The 13,491-nt window shown below is 53.1% G+C and overlaps 1 protein-coding gene across 3 annotated transcripts in view; it reads left to right on the top strand.

Annotated features, from left to right (window-relative positions):
• Window positions 1-13,491, top strand: part of EDEM3 (ER degradation enhancing alpha-mannosidase like protein 3) — a 74,360-nt gene that overhangs the window by 23,335 nt on the left and 37,534 nt on the right. For all 3 annotated transcript variants that reach the window (XM_070055039.2, XM_051821021.3, XM_051821019.3), the window contains exons 5-7: window positions 5,856-5,968; window positions 6,806-6,959; window positions 12,111-12,245. In XM_070055039.2, the coding sequence (XP_069911140.1) occupies window positions 5,856-5,968; window positions 6,806-6,959; window positions 12,111-12,245 (402 nt within the window). The remainder of the gene's footprint in view (window positions 1-5,855; window positions 5,969-6,805; window positions 6,960-12,110; window positions 12,246-13,491) is intronic.

Here is a 13,491-nt window from a genome sequence, read left to right as displayed (position 1 = left end):
TCCTGGCTTCAGATCGGCACAGCTATGGCCGTTGTGGCCAATTGGGGAGTGAACCATCAGATGGAAGACCTCTCTCTCTCTCTCTTTCTCTCTCTCTCTGCCTCTCCTTCTCTCTCCGTGTAACTCTGACTTTGAAATAAATAAGCTTAAAAAAAAAAGAGTGAACAGGGAGATGGGGGAGAGAGAGAGAGAGAGGGATCTTCTATGCACTGCTTCACTCCTCAGATGGCCACAACAGCCAGGACTGGGCCAGGCTGAAGCCAGGAGCCTTCAACCCTGCAACTCCATCCTGGTCTCCAGCGTGGGTGGAGGGCCCACACTTGGACCGAGTCAGCTGCCTTCCCAGCCACATTAGCAGGAGGCGGGGTCAGAAGAGGAGGGGCTGGGCTGTGAGCCTGTGCTGTGATGTAACAGGAGGAGGGTCAGAAGTGGAGGGGCTGGACTGTGAGCCTGTGCTGTGATGTAGCAGGAGGCGGGTCAGAAGTGGAGAGGCTGGGCTGTGAGCCTGTGCTGTGATGTAGCAGGAGGCGGGGTCAGAAGTGGAGGAGCTGGGCTGTGAGCCTGTGCTGTGATGTAGCAGGAGGCGGGGTCAGAAGTGGAGGGGCTGGGCTGTGAGCCTGTGCTCTGGTGTAGCAGGAGGAGGGTCAGAAGAGGAGGGGCTGGGCTGTGAGCCTGTGCTCTGGTGTTGCAGGAGGCGGGGTCAGAAGTGGAGGGGCTGGGCTGTGAGCCTGTGCTCTGGTGTTGCAGGAGGCGGGTCAGAAGTGGAGGAGCTGGGCTGTGAGCCTGTGCTGTGATGTAACAGGAGGCGGGTCAGAAGTGGAGGGGCTGGGATGTGAGCCTGTGCTCTGATGTAGCAGGAGGCGGGGTCACAAGTGGAGGGGCTGGGCTGTGAACCTGTGCTCTGATGTAGCAGGAGGCGGGTCAGAAGTGGAGGGGCTGGGATGTGAGCCTGTGCTGTGATGTAGCAGGAGGCGGGTCAGAAGTGGAGGGGCTGGGATGTGAACCTGTGCTCTGGTCTAGCAGGAGGAGGGTCAGAAGTGGAGGGGCTGGGCTGTGAGCCTGTGCTCTGATGTAGCAGGAGGCGGGGTCAGAAGTGGAGGGGCTGGGATGTGAACCTGTGCTCTGGTGTAGCAGGAGGCGGGGTCAGAAGAGGAGGGACTGGGCTGTGAGCCTGTGCTGTGATGTAACAGGAGGAGGGTCAGAAGTGGAGGGGCTGGGCTGTGAGCCTGTGCTCTGATGTAGCAGGAGGCGGGTCAGAAGTGGAGGGGCTGGGATGTGAGCCTGTGCTCTGATGTAGCAGGAGGCGGGGTCAGAAGTGGAGGGGCTGGGCTGTGAGCCTGTGCTCTGGTGTAGCAGGAGGCGGGTCAGAAGTGGAGGGGCTGGGCTGTGAGCCTGTGCTCTGATGTAGCAGGAGGCGGGGTCAGAAGTGGAGGGGCTGGGATGTGAACCTGTGCTCTGGTGTAGCAGGAGGAGGGTCAGAAGTGGAGGGGCTGGGCTGTGAGCCTGTGCTCTGGTGTTGCAGGAGGCGGGGTAATCTGCTGCACTGGGGCCGGTCAGTGTGTTTGTGGCGGTAGCTGGGTTATGTCCACCAGGTCGGTGGTGGTGTAGGGGAGTCTGGGGCAGGAAAGGCCACAGGTATACTTAACTTTGTCGTTCATTCTGTCATCTTTTATTTTTCCACATAGTAAGTCTGCCATTATTTCTCTGTATTTCATAGTTGATTTTCACAAACATGGACCTCAGATATCATGTGTGTGATTTTTTTTTTTAAGATTTTATTTATTTGGGCCAGCGCCGAGGCTCACTTGGCTAATCCTCCATCTGCGGCGCTGGCACCCTGGGTTCTAGTCCCAGCTGGGGCTCCGGGTACTAGTCCCGGTTGCTCCTCTTCCAGGCCAGCTCTCTGCTGTGGCCTGGAAGGGCATCAGAGGATGGCCCAAGTGCTTGGGTCCCTGCACCTGCATGGAAGACCAGGAGGAAGTACCCGGCTCCTGGCTTTGGATCGTTGTAGCGCCTGCCATAGCGGCCATTTGAGGGGTGAACCAACGGAAGGAAGACCTTTCTCTCTGTCTCTCTCTCTCACTGTCTTCACTGTCTAACTCTGCCTGGCAAAAAAAAAAAAAAAAAATTATTTATTTGAAAGGTAAAGTTACACACACACACACACACACACACACACAGAGATCTGTCTGCTGGTTCACTCCTCAAATGACTGTAACAGCTGGGGCTGGGTCAGGCTGAAGCCAGGAGCCAGAAGCTTCTTCCAGGTCTCCCGCACAGGTGCAGGGCCCCAAGGACTTGGGCCATCCTCTGCTACTTTCCCAGGTGCATTAGCAGAGAGCTGGATCAGAAGTGGAGCAGCCAAGACTCAAACTGGCGTCCGCGTGGGATGCTGCCACTGTAGGCAGCAGCAGAGGTGGCTTAACCCGCTACGCCACAACACTGGCCCGAGTATGTGTTTTTTAAAATGTTAGAAATGAAGGAGAAAGAATAGTTCCCGGCTTGCTAACTCCTGCATTCAGAGGTCTAACTGGGCAGTCGTTGGTTATTATGAAGGCTCCCTCCTCAGGCTGTAGCAGTTACAAAGCATGGCGAGGGCTTCCCAGTAAGATCGCTGGCCTGGCAGCCCTAGCATCTCCTGGGAACTTGGTGGCAGCACAGATTCCTGACCGTGTCCCAGAGCATCAGAAATCCAGGAGAGAGGTGCTCTGAGTGGGGTTTCTGCAGCTTCCAGGTGACCTGATGTGTGCTGATATGCTGAACTACTGCGTGGGACGCTCGGGTGTTCCACGGGTTTCCTTGCTGACATGCGGATTCTGATGCGGAGGCTCCAAGGTGGGGGTCCAGAGCCCGCATTCCTGATGACTGCCTGATGGTGCCCGGTTGGAGTTCTGGCTCCTGACCCCAGGGAGTACAAGAAGTGATTTCGTGAAATTGATAGGTGTGACCTTGGCCAAATGATTTGACTTCTCTGGGTCCCTGTTTTCAGAGAGCCTTGAGTATTTATTTGAAAGAGCAACAAAGAGAAGGAAAGAGATCTTCCATCTTCTGGTTCCCTCCCCATCTGGTCCCAGAGTCAGGACTGGGTTGGACAGGAGCCAGCTGGTTGGACAGAACTCCTTCGTGGTCTCCCAGATGGGTGGCAGGAATCTAAGCACTTGGGCCGATCTCTGCCGCCTTCCCAGGGGCGTTAGCAGGAAGCTGGACCTGAAGTTAGCAGCTGGAACTGGAAGCAGCGCTCTGGTACGGACGCTGGTGTCACCCCTGCTTGAAATTCGCACTGTCCTGAGCTTCGTCCTGTTTTCTCTTGCCTGTAATGGAACAAAGCACTAGAACCTGGAGCTTACCTTTAAATACAGTAATGCCGTGAAATCTGTAGGAAAAAATGGAAACAAAGGTAGAGGGGAAGGAGTGCGACCCTATTCATGTTTCTGCCGAGGAGGTGGAGCCGTTGGAGGGGATGTTCTGGCTAACTGTGGACAAGGGGGTCTCCGGCCACTTTGATTTTCCTGGGGTGCTGAGGTGGACAGATGGTGTTGTGCTGTTGTTTCATTTGGAGAGAAGGGAGGGAAGGTATTGTTCGGTTAGGCAGGCAGTTCAGACCTTTAAACCTGTGGGGAAGTCTGGCTTCCAGCCCGCGATTCAGCAGGGAGACGTTCCCAGGAGACGGACCCAGAGAAGGAGGGCACAGATGAAGGGACGCTGAAGAGCAGTGTGGGGCAGCGGGACAGCTGTGCCCTGCCTGGCCGGCCGTGTGCCTCTGACACTGAGAGGAGAGTGGGCAGTGTGAGATCACATTTCATCTGATACTTACTTAGGACTTTCCCTAAATTTGACTTCTACTGTATTTCAGGCAGATACTCTTTAAAAAAAAAAAAAAAGATTTATTTATTTATTTGAAGGCAGAGTTACAGAGAGGCAGAGGCAGAGAAAGAGAGAGAGAGGTCTTCCATCCACTGGTTCACCCCCCAGATGGCTGCAACAGCTGGAGCTGTGCTGATCTGAAGCCAGGAGCCAGGAGCTTCCCCCAGGTCTCCCACGTGGGTGCAGAGGCCCAAGGACCTGGGCCATCTTCTGCTGCTTTCCCAGGCCATAGCAGAGAGCTGGATCGGAAGTGGAGCAGCCGGGACTAGAACTGGCACCCACATGGGATGCTGGCACTGCAGGCAGTGGCTTTACCCACTATGCCACAGTGCTGGCCCCAGCAGATACTCTTATGTAATGTTTTATACCAAATTTGAATTTTCAGTGGAAATACTCCATAAAAATCACTGCAAAACATTATCAGAAGGTCAGACGGTCAAGTTGAGGAAAACTGTCGAGGCCTGCATGCCGGTCCCTTCATGGGGCCCATTGCAGGGCTGCAGAGTTGGGTCAGGACACCTCACGTGACAGGAGTGCCACCGCGCTCCGCCAGGTCTGGACGCACACGGGCTCTTCTGAGAGCTCGGCGCTCTGAGATGAGGAGCTTCTGCTCTGTAGATGGGGGGACAGGCCGCGAGGGCAGTGACAGGGCCTGGGCCGGGCAGTGAGGAGAGGGCAGTGAGGGGCCTGGGCCGGGCAGTGAAGAGAGGGCAGTGAGGGGCCCGGGCCAGGCAGTGAGGAGAGGGCAGTGACGGGCCCGGGCCGGGCAGTGAGGAGAGGGCAGTGAGGGGCCCGGGCCGGGCAGTGAGGAGAGGGCAGTGACGGGCCCGGGCCGGGCAGTGAGGAGAGGGCAGTGACGGGCCCGGGCCGGGCAGTGAGGAGAGGGCAGTGACGGGCCCGGGCCGGGCAGTGAGGAGAGGGCAGTGAGGGGCCCGGGCCGGGCAGTGAGGAGAGGGCAGTGAGGGGCCCGGGCCGGGCAGTGAGGAGAGGGCAGTGAGGGGCCTGGGCCGGGCAGTGAGGAGAGGGCAGTGAGGGGCCTGGGCCGGGCAGTGAGTGGAGGCAGCAGAGGTCCGTCAGGGCCTGTTCTGGACCCCTGCCTTGTGCTCCCTCCTCGGGTACTGCAAGGACGTCCTTGGCAGGTGTGGGGTCAGGGTCAGTTGGTCACTCCCTGAGCAAAGTACTTGCTCAGGCAGAAGCCGTTCGGGATGGTGTTTTGCTTTGTCTCCCAGTGGAGTCACCTCATGAGCTCTGTGTTAGAGGCTGTGTACAGGTTGCTTGGGTAGATTTGTGAATCTTTTGGGTTTTGGGGCATTTGCATGGGCTTCCCTGATGCAGAAACCGGACATGCTCTGAGCTCCAGCGCTTTGCGGTGGTGCCATGTGACGTCCAGAGCTCAGTTTCAGACTCCGGAACAGGAGTCTGATGACGCTGCAGAGCATCTGAAAGGGGCACACAGGGACCGGTGTTGCGGCGCGGCAGGTGGAGCCGCTGCCGGCCAGGCCGGCGTCCATAGCAGCGTGCTGCCTTGGGTCTCCGCTACACCCGCTCCCATCCAGCTCCCATCCAGCTCCCTGCTGCTGCTCACCTGGCGGCAGTGCATGATGGCCGAAGAAAAGGGGGCCTGCGTGCACGTAGGAGGCCTAGGTGGAGCTCCTGGCCTCCCCGTGGCCCTGCCCTGGCTGTGGCGGCCATTTAGGCAGTGAACCAGTGGAAGGAAGGTCTCTCTGTTTCTCCCTTACTCTGTCCCTCTGTCTTCCACATAATAAGTCTTCAAAAACAAAATAAGAGTATCACCATGCTGAATGATATCATTAGGTATTTGGTTTTTGTAGCTTTGGACGTTTCCACAGTTTTATACTTGCGTACTTAAGGAATGTTTTGTGTGGGGCCACTGTTTAAAGTATACAGAGTTGCTATTAGCCGCTCATTCTGAGGATATTTACCCTTGATTTGGTAGAAAAGAACTTTATTTCATAATTTTCTTCTCTTAGGTATTAAATAAAACAAAAGAATTTGAAGATGCAGTGAGAAAAGTTTTAAGAGATGTTAATTTAGATAATGACGTAGTTGTATCCGTCTTCGAAACGAACATCAGAGTTCTTGGGTAAGTGAATCCCGACGCTGCCGTTTCAATGACAGAGGAGGTTGGAGTGTGCTGCTCATTTCTTGATGGGAATGAAGAAGGTGAGAAGATCCAGGCTGGGGTGTGACGGCAGCGGGAGCTGTGGGCTGGCCTGGTGCTGTGTTGTCATCGCAGCCGGCTTCTGAAGTCCGTGTGGACTGAAGCCGGGGGGAGTCCTGTCGCATCGTCAGGACACAGGGTTCTTGAGCTGCACGGCTCAGTGAAGCACCTCTGAAGAGAAGCCGGACGAAACTGAGTTTATAGGGTTGTCGCTCCATGAAACCGTGCGAAATGTTTTTGAGATGTTAAGAAATCTGAAATGATAGGATTTATTAATTCAGGTTTCGGCATCATTAATTTTTGCATTTAATTGTTAATTTGTGTTGTTATAACTTGTTTGCTTTTGTTAAAGTGAGTCTTCAGTTAAGTGCAAGAAATGGGTAATGCTGCCTTTCACAGGGATTGCTAATGTATGAACACCCAACACATTGAAAATTTTATGAAAACTAAAATGCTAAGCTAAGAGTTAAGGATGTCATAAAAATAAACTATAAATTCAAAGTTTGTTAAAGTTAATCACATTTGTGCTATTCGGATGTTCTTTGTTGTAAGCAAAGTTAACAGTGCCCTGTGCTGGGTGTTCCCAGCACGTGGCACCTGTGCTCACAGCCTGTGTGGCCACAGAACGAGGGGCCAGGGTGATACACACAACTGGTTCTGCTGTAGTCTTCCCTCGCGTATGCAAAGCTGTTGGCACGAAGATACCCCAGAAGCTCCGGTGGTGTCTGTGCTGTAGATAACGCTCGTCTCTGACCGCAGGGGCCTGCTCGGGGGCCACTCGCTGGCCATCATGCTGAGAGAGAAGGGCGAGCACATGCAGTGGTACAGTGACGAGCTCCTGCAGATGGCAAAGCAGCTGGGCTACAAGCTTCTGCCGGCCTTCAATACCACCAGCGGCCTCCCTTACCCCAGGGTGAGTGACTGAAGACTCCCACCGCCTTCCTCCTCTTCTCTTGCATGGGTTTGGTGATCGGAGACCATGTTCCTCAAGCCGTAGAACTAATGTGTATTAACATTTCAGTCAAGTTAGGTTTGAGTGATGTAGAATAAGATTAGCTGAGGATTCCGCGTGTCCTTGCTAACAGATTAGGTGGTGCTGCAGCGGGAAGCAGCAGGCCCCGCCTAGAAAGGGGGCACAGGTCGTTTGGGCAGAAAATGCAGCTGGAGCCGTGGCTGCAGCAGGCTGGGACTCCCTCCCAGACGGCAGGTGTGCTGTGCGCGGCACAGAGGGAGCCGCCCAGGGTGTGCCCCACATTTCACGTGCCGGACGGAGAGTCTCCCGAAGCAGGAGGTGTTGTAGCAGACTCCAGGAGAACTGGCTGCAGGATGTGGGTGTTTGTGGGGGGAGGGGGGACAGGGAAGAGTGGTGATGAAGGCCCCTCCTCTTGGGGTTTCTTCTCTGCTGAGAGGTAGGGGGGTGGCTGCAGGGTCAGTGGTAGGAGCTGACCCTGAAGATCTTGGAACTGAAGTACCCAGAAAGGAGCTGTGGAGGCCGAGAGCGCGCTGTCCCCCGGTGCACACCTCTGCTCAGGGTCCTGCTGCCTCCGCCCAGTCACCACGGGCTGTGGAGGCCGAGAGCGCGCTGTCCCCCGGTGCACACCTCTGCTCGGGGTCCTGCTGCCTCCGCCCAGTCACCACGGGCTGTGGAGGCTGAGAGCGCGCTGTCCCCCGGTGCACACCTCTGCTCGGGGTCCTGCTGCCTCCGCCCAGTCACCACGGGCTGTGGAGGCCGAGAGCGCGCTGTCCCCCGGTGCACACCTCTGCTCAGGGTCCTGCTGCCTCTGCCCAGTCACCACGGGCGCCGCCCGGCCCGGCTCTGTTTTCTCACTTGTGCTGTGCTTTTGAGGCTGATAGAATTCTGTTCCTAAACTACTCCGCATGCCGCTTGTATTCATTCCTTTCCAGTTCCCAGAAAGAGAACTACTACTACTAGAATATAATTTTTATCGCATTACCTTCAGAAGTTCTGAGTCTCCCTGTTGTACCGAGTGTCTAACATTTGGAATCTGTCACGGTTTGCCAGTCGGCTTCCTGACACTCACTGCCGTTCCAGCCACACCCTCCAGTGTCCTCCCTCCGGACCTGTGGGCTGGCACCGTGGGCCAGCACCCGTGGGCTGTCCCTCCCTCTGTGGACAGGCTGTCCTCGCTGTCCTTCCCTGAGGGACAGCACCAGGCACGCAGTGCTGTCCAGCGGCGAGTTAGTGCATGTGTTTTCCTTTTTAATGGAGCAGACTATAATTAAATCTCTTAGTTACATTTCCCACTTTTAATATTTTAAATGATTCTCCTGTGAACATTCTTGGAGACATTGTTTTAAAAAAGATTTATTTATTTATTTGAAACTTAGAGTTACAAAGAGAGGAGAGACAGAGGGAGAGGTCTTCCACCTGCTGGTTCACTCCCCTGATGGCTGTAACGGCCAGGACTGGGCCAAAGAGGAGCTTCTTCTGGGTCTCCCACAAGGGTGGCAGGGGCCCAACCACATGGCGCATCTGCTGCCGCTTTTCCCAGGCCCTCAGCAGGGAGCTGGACTGGGAAGTGGAGCAGCTGGGACTCGAACCAGAGCCCGTGTGGGATGCTGGCACTGCAGATGGGGCTTTACCCACTGCTCCGCAGTGCTGCCCCTACACAGACCTTTCTACATTTTGCTTGTTTTCTGTTTAGGCTGAGTGTCTAGGAGAGGACATGAGCCATGTGGTTAGACCGCAGCCAGCACTGTACATTGTCATTCCTTTGCCATATTAACTCTGAGCGGAGGTGCTGTGAGCGCCTTGTTCCCACGAGGCCTGCGGAGCACGTCCAGCCCTTTGCCGTGCACCCAGGAGTACCGCTGCTGTCCAGGGACGTGTGTTTGGCAGTCTCTCAGATACACATGCATCCTCGGTAGTATTAGCACCAGTGTTTTTAGCTCTGTTTGCTGGACAGAAATGCTTTTGTAAGAGTTACTGGTCATTTTTTTATTCCATTTTTTTTTTTTTTGACAGGCAGAGTGGACAGTGAGAGAGACAGAGAGAAAGGTCTTCCTTTGCCGTTGGTTCACCCTCCAATGGCCGCCGCGGCCGGCGCACCGCGCTGATCCAAAGGCAGGAGCCAGGTGCTTCTCCTGGTCTCCCATGGGGTGCAGGGCCCAAGGACCTGGGCCATCCTCCACTGCACTCCCGGGCCACAGCAGAGAGCTGGCCTGGAAGAGGGGCAACCGGGACAGAATCCGGCGCCCCGACCGGGACTAGAACCCGGTGTGCCAGCGCCGCAGGCGGACATGGCACTGGCCTTTTTATTCCATTTTTAAAAAGATTTATTGTTTGGAAAGGCAGAGTGACAGAGGCACAGTGAGAGAATATCTGCCGCGTGCGGGTTCACGTCGCCAGATGCTCACACCAGCCAGCGCTGGGCCACGCTGAACCCAGGAGCCAGGAACTCCGCCCGGCTCTCCCCGTGGACGAGGACCCCAGTCCTCGGGCCCTCGTCTCCTGGCAGGCACATTAGCAGGGACCCCAGTCCTCGGGCCCTCGTCTCCTGGCAGGCACATTAGCAGGGACCCCAGTCCTCGGGCCCTCGTCCCTTGGCAGGCACATTAGCAGGGACCCCAGTCCTCAGGCCCTCGTCTCCTGGCAGGCACATTAGCAGGGACCCCAGTCCTCCGGCCCTCGTCCCTTGGCAGGCACATGAGCAGGGACCCCAGTCCTGGGGCCCTCGGCAGTCCCTTGGCAGGCACATTAGCAGGAGGCGGGGTCAGAAGTGGGGGAGGCACTCTGGATTGTGCTCCTCCCAGACAGCTGCGTAGCATGGCAGCACAGTGCCTGCCCTGATGGCCGCTTTTCAAACTCGCAAATTAGCCCGTACCTCATCCACACGCTGTCTTCTTAAAGTTACAGCCACAGAATATAGGGATTTTCGCACATTTTAAGGGTTTTTCACTGTAACAAATAATGCCGATAAATTTAGCGTAGGTGTTTGTTACTCCTACCCTCTAATACAAGGGGCTCCATTTGAAAACCATGTTGTGGCGGTGGAACACGGGACCTTCCTGATATGTCGTCCCCGCTGTCCTGAGGCTTGCAGTAAGTCAGACCACTGCTTGCGACGCTGGGCTCCCGTACAGGAACGTGGTTCTAGTCCCGACTGTTCTGCTTCCACTCCAGCTCCTGCTGACCACTCGGGAAAGCAGCAGAAGTAGCCCAAGTGCTCGGCCTGCCGCCTGTGTCGGAGACCAGGATGGCGCTCCTGGTGCACGGCTCCGGCCTGGCCCAGCCCTGGCTGTTGTGGCCATGTGGGGAGTGAACCAGCAGAGAGATGCTCTCTCTGTCTCCCTCTCTCTCTCTTGCTCTGCCTTTCAAGTTCTAAATACAATAAATCTTAAAGAACTAATCAAGTATTGTTCATTGTTAATTGCAGATATTTATAAAAATTATATTTTAATGGAATTAGTATAATCAGATCTTTTTTATTTTTGAAGATTGCTTCATTGTAAGTTCATTGTTTTATAAAAATTGTTTTATAAAATGTGTTTGAGAGGCAGCAGCAGAGCCTCCATCTGCTCATTCGCTCCCAGTGCTGAGCGGGACCCTGAGTCGGGGCCGCCACCCGCTTGGCCTGCTGCTTCCTTCCCCGCTTCCCAGGGCGCGGAGCAGAGAAGCTGGAGTCAGGAACCACAGCGCAGCCGGGGCTTGGGCTCGGGCCCTGTGGTTCAGCCAGTGGTGTGAGCACAGGCTCCACGTTGTGTGCTGTTTACAGTCAGCCGACTGGACACTGGCATGCACTTGATTTCTAGTTGCAATGTAGATGTGTTCGAGTTTTCTTGCTAAGAGTTTGAATGATTGTCCTGAGAACATACATAATGTTTTGGATTGCATTGTTTTGTTAATTTGTTATTCTAAATTCTTGATACCTACTTCCTTTTTGTTTATTTGGCTTGTTGAAAAACATTCTTGTTTTAATTGGTTTCTCATGTGTGATACTAGTTAGTCTGGGTTTTTACTGTGGTGGTATTATCTGGTTATTTTTGAGTTACAAAAGAAATACCTCTTTGAAAAGTTTTCCTTGTTATCTGCCTGCCAGTAAGGGTAAGGTGGTATACTATATTTCAGATTTTTAAAATCCATAAATAAAATCAGTCTCCTTTCAGATACCAACCATATCAGTCAGTTTTTTCCTCTAAGAGAAACTGCTTAGTACAATTTTTTTTTGGTACAAATTCTCAATTAAGCCTAATTTTATTTTATTTTTTTTAGATTTATTTATTTGAAAGGCAGAGTTACAGAGAGGCAGAGAGGCAGGGAGAGGGAGAGGGAGAGAGAGAGGTCTTCCGTCCACTGGTTCAATCCCTAGATGGCTGCAGTGGCCAGAGTTGGGCTGATCCAAAGCCAGGAGCCAGGAGCTTCTTCCAGGTCTCCCACGCAGGTGCAGGGGCCCAAGGGCTTGGGCCATCTTCTGCTTCCCAGGCCATAGCAGAGGGCTGGATCAGAAGTAGAGCAGCTAGGACTTGAACTTGAACATGGTATGCTGGCACTGCAGGTGGCAGCTTTACCCGCTATGCCACTGTGCTGGCTCCTAAGCCTAATTTATTTATTTATTTTTATAGATTTATTCCTTTATTTGAAAGAGTTATACAGAGAGAGGAGAGACAGAGACACACACAGAGAGAGAGAGGTCTTCACTCCCCAGTTGGCCACAACGACTAGAGCTGCGTCAATCTGAAGCCAGGAACCAGGACTTCTTCCGGATCTCCCATGCGGGTGCAGGGACCCAAGGACTTGGGCCATCTTCTACTGCTTTCCCAGGCCACAGCAGAGAGCTGGATCGGAGGTGGAACAGCCGGGTCCCGAACAGGTGCCCATATGGGATGCCGGCGCTTCAGGCCAAGGCGTTAACCTACTGCGCCACAGCATCGGCCCCCTAACTTCTTATAAGTCTGGTCTACTTCCTGACTTTTGTACTAGCTGGCGCACGCTGTCCAGACAACAAAATTATTGTGGAAGATATTTTCTCTATAGTTGTCGCAGTGATGTTGAATGTTGAAATCATGGAGGAAAGGACTAAAGTAATCTTGTCATTGTACTTAGATCAATTTGAAGTTCGGCATCAGGAAGCCAGAAGCTCGGACGGGAACTGAGACAGACACCTGTACGGCCTGTGCAGGTACCTTGATCCTCGAGTTTGCCGCGCTCAGTCGGTTCACAGGAGCAACGATATTTGAGGTTTGCTTTCATGGTCTTTGATCTCCTGGGCACTGGGCATGGCTGCGTCCTGCGTGCTGTGTGTAGGCTAAGAGAGATGCTGTTACTGCAGTGGACTTGGTCCAGATTCCACCGCATGGTTCTAAATGGCCAGAAACATAAATTAAGTCATTTGTGAAGTAGCCATGTGAAATGCAATTTTGTATTTTGTTCACAAACTATAAAATTATATTTTGGGTTTATACTTAGGACAATTTTTAGCCATTTTACTGAGGTGAATTTGATGGTTCCTTGATGTCATGAGTGTTATATGAAATACTGTGTGGGCCCATGTGTGTTTTTATTTGCTAGACTTCCAGATGGGCTATTGCTTTTCTGAAACCTTCACCAATTCTCTAAACAGGGACATTTTGTCCACTTAAGTCTTGGTTGGGGGTCTCATCTGTAAATGTGTTTACTGCAAGGGAAGTGTTCATTGTCCGAAAGGCTTGGTATCCCCAATACAGTTTGCTGTGAACACACTGTATGTGTTATATTACAAACTAAATTGATTTAAGCATAGCATCAGGAGTACAGTAGTAACACAAAGCACCCTCTTCTTCTAACAAGTGACTTAGGAGAATTTTTAATCATTCGACACAGTACACACAGAGTAAGCAGAAATGGGGATTCCTGGCGGCATTGCAGAGAGCGGGTCTGAATGTCAATAAACTAGTTAGGGTTGTGTGTGTCTGTTCAGATGTCTGAGGACAGATGTCACATGTTTGGTTGGTTCGTCTTATGTACTTAAAGTTTCACCCTGTGCCTTGCCCACTGACACGTCCCCTTATTGAGAAGTGCAAACACGTGTGCGTGCTCTTTAACGTAACACGAACTACAGACTTTGTGAGACACTGTGGCATTTACAGGTGAGGAGACTGCATGGCTGGCAGGTGATGAGTGGCGTTAGAACTCGTGTCTTTGGGAACTCAAGTTCATTCTCGTGTGTGCGGGGTAAATCTGTTCAAAGTCTTGATTTTTTTGTTTAACTTTTTGAATATATAGTAATTTTGTTGTCAGGGAAGCCACCTGATTCAGTTGACAGCGCTGATCTTATGCAAGATTGTCAGACTACAGTCTGTGGGCTCTCAACCCCAGCTGCTGCAGGTTTTTGTAAATAAAGTTTTATTAGAACACACCATGCTCGATTGTGTAGTTTCGTCTGTGGCCACAGCTGTGCTGCAGTGAGTTGTGACATTGTTTCTGTGCCTGAAGGACCCGGAGCAAC

This window comes from Oryctolagus cuniculus, chromosome 13, assembly GCF_051225735.1.
Source record: "Oryctolagus cuniculus isolate XC-2025 breed Fujian yellow rabbit chromosome 13, ASM5122573v1, whole genome shotgun sequence".
NCBI classification, from domain to species: Eukaryota; Metazoa; Chordata; class Mammalia; order Lagomorpha; family Leporidae; genus Oryctolagus; species Oryctolagus cuniculus.
Note: the sequence above shows the minus strand (reverse complement) of the source record. Positions and strands in the feature narration are given on the sequence as shown.